The 6,000-nt window shown below is 45.5% G+C and overlaps 1 protein-coding gene across 1 annotated transcript in view; it reads right to left on the bottom strand.

The window, feature by feature from the left end:
• Positions 1-6,000, bottom strand: part of LOC136676656 (phosphatidylinositol transfer protein beta isoform) — a 39,445-nt gene that overhangs the window by 14,578 nt on the left and 18,867 nt on the right. The window contains exons 9-10 of the mRNA XM_066653799.1: positions 2,046-2,156; positions 433-555 (exon numbers count right to left, since the gene is read on the bottom strand). Of these exons, the coding sequence (XP_066509896.1) occupies positions 433-555; positions 2,046-2,156 (234 nt within the window). The remainder of the gene's footprint in view (positions 1-432; positions 556-2,045; positions 2,157-6,000) is intronic.

Raw genomic sequence — 6,000 nt, 5'->3', positions numbered from 1 at the left:
AGAGAGAACAGCTGAGAGACAGGTACAGCATGAGAAGTGAGGGAGGACGGATGCACTGCAGAGGAAATGAGAGCAGTGTTGGAGGTCAAGGGGAGAAACAGAGGAATCAGTTCTCAATGCCAAATCAATTAATAATCAACCAAACCCTACCCCAGCGCTTTGGGTTATATTAGACACGTGGCATCAAATACAGAAACAGTACGAAAGCCTATCAAATGTCCTGATCAATTCAGGACATCAATTCATATTCATCAATTTTCATAACTTTCTCAAATAATCGAATAATCATACTCAGCCCTACTACTTCAGCACGCTCGGAGGAGAGCACTAACCAGCCCCTGTTGGATAATGGGAAGGCGAGGCCAATTATGAGAGAGAGAGAGAGAGAGAGAGAGAGAGAGAAAGGCATGTTTGGGCTGTTTCTGCACTTACCTCCTCCAGCTCTTTCTGCGTCTCCTCCTCCATCCTCCGAATGTCCTCCATAGTGAGCTCCACCCACTTATCGATCCAGCAGAACAGCTGGCGGTGGAAGTTAGTGAAGATACGCTTCTCTTGCTGAAGGAAAAAACAAGGAATGTAGTACATTACAAACACTGAAAAAAAGGACCATCCTCTAACCTTCAGAGAAACTGCCAGACTGCACTGTGCTATTGAAGGGAACCTGTGTTTTGGGCTGAATTTCATATTTCTACATGTCCTCCAGAACATCCTTTACTCTGAGAAACTCTAATCAGAAACTCGAGACTCCCCTGGCGAGGGACACTCCAACCTGGAGGAAGAGGGCAGCTTTGCCCTTAAAGGTGATGTTAAGAATTCCGAAACACATTAATAAACTTCATTAAAAACAATAGACTCCAGGGTTTGTGAACAGTCCTGGCTCAATAATGGAAAACAACAAAAGGTCTGTGCGTTGCAAGCTGATTGACGGCTTAGAAACGGTATCTGGAAGAGTTTGGTCGATGGAAACCTCAGAAGGTAGAAAAGCATGAAAAGAGACCGGGATGTTGCTTTATTCCTGCTCCATAGATGGGTAACACTGACTTATTTTTTGCTGTTACTGACTACTTAAGGAGGAACTGACTTCAAATTCAGGAAAGTGCTAACAGCATGAAAGTAAACACAAACCGAAAATGCTACAAAGTGTTTCTCTGGCAACTGCAAAGTTAACCCTCAGCCACATACACACTGCTGTGCATTTCTTCACTCAAACATATTATTCCACCTTAAAAACTCACAGGAGGGTTCTCCACAATCGTTGACACACTGTAAACAGCCAGTGCCTTTAAGCGAGGGGTTTAACGTCAGCTCACCAGAGGCCATATGACTTTGACACTAACTGGACTCTCTTCACGTCCCACCTCTGCTGAGTTGACGGTTGTCTCTTGAGGAAGACTCAACACTCGGGTTCCACAGGGTGTGAGGCAGCCCCTCACTTAAGGGCAAGGCCTCCCTGTTCCTCCAGGGTGGAGTTCCCCGTGCCTGAGGAGGCTTGAGCTTCCAAGTCAAAGAGTTCCTCAGAGTGTGGGAAGAGTTTCAGATGACAACAAATAAATATAGAAACAGCTTAGTCATAAAACTGACTAGAGTCAGCGTTAGCATCAGGAGAGAATGTGGGCTGCTAATGGACCCCTAGATAAGGACTGAAAGCCCACGAGAGCAGGAGCACATGTTCTGTTCATATGAGCAGCTCTTATTTCATTCTGTAGCCAGTTAATTATACACAATAAAAGTCCTGGACAAACCGCACAACATCCTGATTAATTTATTAATACGCTTCTCAAAAACCTGGTAATGTGGGGCCCATAGGAACACGGTGGAACCACTCTGCTCTAGAACAAACACCCTTGAAAAGCGTTGTCGGGATGGGAGACACTGTGGCCTTTAGATGAAGCAGAACTTTTAAGATGGATTTGAATAAACTCTACACTTTTAGACTGACTTTCAACAGAGTGATGAATCCTTCTCCGTTGATGTCCCCGACTCCAGGATTAGAGCCTGTAGCTCTGACTATAATGATATACCGAGGGTCGAAAACAGGGTCTCACCTTGTGAATGAAGCTCTCCACCTTGTTCTGCAGCCCCCACCACTTGAACTTGACCGTCACCAGTTTGTAGGCACACATCTGAGGGCTCTCTGGGTTACTCACCAGCTCTTTCTGGATTGTACACAAACGGAGAGAAACTTTAAAAGCCATCTACTGCAATAAAGCAATTGATTTATTAAAAGTGATAAATAGCTTAACATCTGTTTCATACATCGCTTTGTAGGTGGTAAATACCTTAAAATGCATTAGCAATCAACTACTACCTCTTTTTTTGTCTGATACTGAAGTGAAAATGTACAATAAGCAGAGACCTCACAATGTGAATTTAGTCAATTTATAGTAGAATCAGAGTTAGATTCACTTTATTGGCCACAGAGGAATTGTTCTCTGCATTTAACCCAATTCATGCAGTGAAACACACGTTAACACACACTAGTGAACACTAGGGGGCAGTGAGCACACATGCCCCGAGCGGTGGGCAGCTCTAGCCACTGCGCCCGGGGAGCAATAGGGGGTTAAGTGCCGGCTCTGGGCATTGAACCAACAACCTTCCGGTTACACGCCCAGTTCCGTCACCCCCAGGCCACGGCTCCTCAGTTCCTAAAAATGCACACCATCAATGGTTAACTGATTAAAGTTGGTGGTTAAATGGTTAATATCGACTGATGGAGAACACAAAGTAATGTCACCGTTACTCTTTTTCTGTGTGTGTTATAAATGATAATTAATAACCGTTAATAAGCGGATTCTAAGCCATTTATAAAGGTTTTAGGTGCAGTTTTATTCTAAAGTGGGACCATGGTTAAAGGTCATCGACCCAGTAACGTACCACAGACACCAGCAGTGAGAGAATAGCCCCAGACAGGAGTCTCAGAGGAGACAAAGAAACGAGATTGAGCTGAAAAAATAACTTCAGCAAAACTGGAGCCGTGGAAGCGGCGTGTCGCCGAGCGCTCGGATCCCAGCGCAGCACTCACTCCACATTAAAACATAATGCTCCGGAATGGGATCCGATAAAATTATAATCGGACCAGGGGAGAGACGTGGGGAAGCTGAGAGGCGACGGTTTCCTTTTTGCTTATTTTTAAACTTTCATCTGATGAACAGAAGGGAGGGGGAGGGGATCAGTGCGGCGGGTGGTGACAGAAAAGAGGAGGAATTGATGATTTAAGTGTAATTTTGCTGTGCTGGGCCCTGTACGCAACTCTCAGACAAACGAGAGAGAGAGAAAGAGAGTGACAGAGTGAGTGAAAGTGAGAGAGAGAGAGAGAGAGAGACAGAGAGAGAATGAGTGAAAGTGAGAGAAATAGAAAGAGTGTGTGAGAGAGAAAGACAAATAAAAGAGTGAGAGTGAGTGAGAGAGAGAAAGAGAGAGACTGAGAGTGAAACAAATGAGACAAATGAGAGAGAGCGAGTGAGACAGAGAGATGGAGTGAGAGAGAGTGAGTGAAAGAGAGCAAGAGACAAATGAGACAAACGAGAAAGAGAGTGAGAGTGAGTGAGTGAAAGAGAGACAAACAAGAGAGAGAAAGAGTGAGAGACAAACGAGAGAAAGAGAGAGAAACAAGAGAGGCCTTGTAAGCAACTCTCAGACAAACGAGAGAGAGAGACACAGAGGGGCAAAGTGAAAGGAGAAACAGAAAGAAAACAGAGACAAGATAAAAAAAAGAGAAGAGATGGGGAAGGCTGAGAGAGTTTAGAAAGAGGGGAGAAACAGAGGAGCGAGAAAGGAGAGAGAGAAAGAGAGAGGTTCTAATCACTTCAGCAGGTCGGCTGCATTATTCAAGTTGAGGATCTGCTATGGTGCGTCCTCCACTCGATAAAAACGCTGCTTAATTAATGATGTGATCCTTCAGCTCTGAGCTGTGAGGGGCGGAGGAGAGGAAAGAGGAAAAGTAGCCCATCACCAGCACCATCTCCCAGTCTTGGTGTTTGAAGCTGGGATCAGTGCAGCGGAGCAGGAAGGGAGCGCAGGGCTGATGCTGGAACAGGGCTCAGGAAAAAAAAAAAAAAAAAAAAAAAAAAAAAAAAAAAAAAAAAAAAATTCCTCTCCGCCACAAAACAGGAGAGAACTCCACTTGAAACGAATCCCACATGAAAACCGGCTGGCGGTGACATTTTTTGACTCTGCTGCTCAAAGCAGCCGCCTTCTGAAAGGACTAAAGAGGAAGCAGACGAGGGAGCGAGTGTGTGTGTGTGTGTGTGTGTGTGTGTGTGTGTGCGTGTGTGTGTGGAAGATAGAAGCCTCCTCGTCCCGCTCAGGAGAGGTGAAGGAAATTAAATTAATAAATAAACAAAGCCTGGGTTTTATCTCTGGCCTCAAAAAGAAAATTGATCTAATTAAATAACCACAATCATGGGTCGGGGTGTGTGTGTGTGTGTGTGTGTGTGTGTGTGGGCTCACCACAGCTTTCGTCCTCTCAAGAAAAAAGGAGGAGCACGGAAAAAAGATTTTCTCAAAAGAATAAAAGTGGGGAAACTTTCTGCCGCCGGCGAACAGCTTAAAGATCGTCTGGTGTCTGTGGATTATTCATTCATTCATCTCCGGTAACTTGCAGTGGGTCCAGAGCCTACGACAAATCACTGGGCACTCACCCAGTCACTCCACCTACCGACGTGTGAGGAAACCCACACAGACACTGGGAGAACACATCGGGATCGAACCCAGGACCCCGAGACCCTGCAGCTGCGTGGCATCAAAACTAGAGCGAGCCACAAGTCCACACTGCTCCACGGGGTCCTGGCCACTGGAGAAAGGGGGCTAACCAACCGTACAGAGACACAGATGGACTGCAGTCTGTCATAGAAAGTTTAAACCCATGAGAAAATGGACGAGTGTGTGTGTGTGTGTTTTCCATAAAAGGTGGTCAAACTTAAATTGCATTATGTGCTACTAACTTCTGAATAATCTGAGCATCTGAATCACACTATCTTTCCTACACAAGCGCTGTTAGCTGGTTCTCACACACACACACACACACTCTAACATGATGATGAGCCTCGTCTGCTCCCATCACTGTGATGTCTATTAAGCTCAATTAGAAGCAGGAGAGAAGTCATTTATCTTCATCAGAGCACAGTCACACAGCACCGTCAGAGTCTCTCTCTCCACTCACAAAGAGCAGGGAACGGTTTTCTCACCTACAGCACAGTTGTGGTTGTTGTGCAGTTATTTTCACAAATTAAAAGTAAAAGAGACCTTCTAACGCTTATTTTCCAGCCCTGGGACTGCAAATAAGATCCTACCAATCCAAACATTTTATAGACATCTGTGAATAATGGAGGACAGCGGTTCTCAAACTGAGGTTCATCACACGACGTCGGAAGACTTACTACATTCACTAAATAAGGAATTATTCATTGTCTGTAAGAGCTTATCCGGGTCAGGGTTGCGGTGGGTCCGGAGCCTACCCGGAATCACTGGGCGCAAGGCAGGAACCAGTCTTCCACAGACAGTCACCCGGAGCAGGGCTTAAACCCACAGCCTCAGGTCCCTGGAGCTGTGCGACTGCGACACTAACCTGCTGCTCCACTGCGACGCATGAGGAATTACTGAATCACTTTCATGGGCCAAGTACACAATCTTTTCATAATTCTCTTTCAATAAAATGAACAAAAATACCATGTGAGGTCTCTCTGGCCAATCAGAGCCCTGCAGGGTTTACACGTGACAGTTTAGGATCTAATCGACTTGGTTGGAGCCGTGAGCGAGCAGGGACTGGGACCAGATTGGGGCCGTGGAAAAGCAAGGGTCTGTAGTCTGGACGACTTGGTGTCATACAGTGGAAAAGTGCTGCTGTGTGGTCAGTGGAGCTGAGAGAATGGACATTTAGTGCAGGAACAAAGAGGTCATTTTATTGTTATGGTGGATGGATGGATGAATAGATAGATGGATGTATAGATGGATAGATACATAGATGGAGAGATAGATGATGTATGGATAGGTGGATGGATG

The sequence above is a fragment of the Hoplias malabaricus genome, chromosome X2 (genome assembly GCF_029633855.1).
Source record: "Hoplias malabaricus isolate fHopMal1 chromosome X2, fHopMal1.hap1, whole genome shotgun sequence".
Lineage (NCBI taxonomy): Eukaryota > Metazoa > Chordata > Actinopteri > Characiformes > Erythrinidae > Hoplias > Hoplias malabaricus.
Note: the sequence above shows the minus strand (reverse complement) of the source record. Positions and strands in the feature narration are given on the sequence as shown.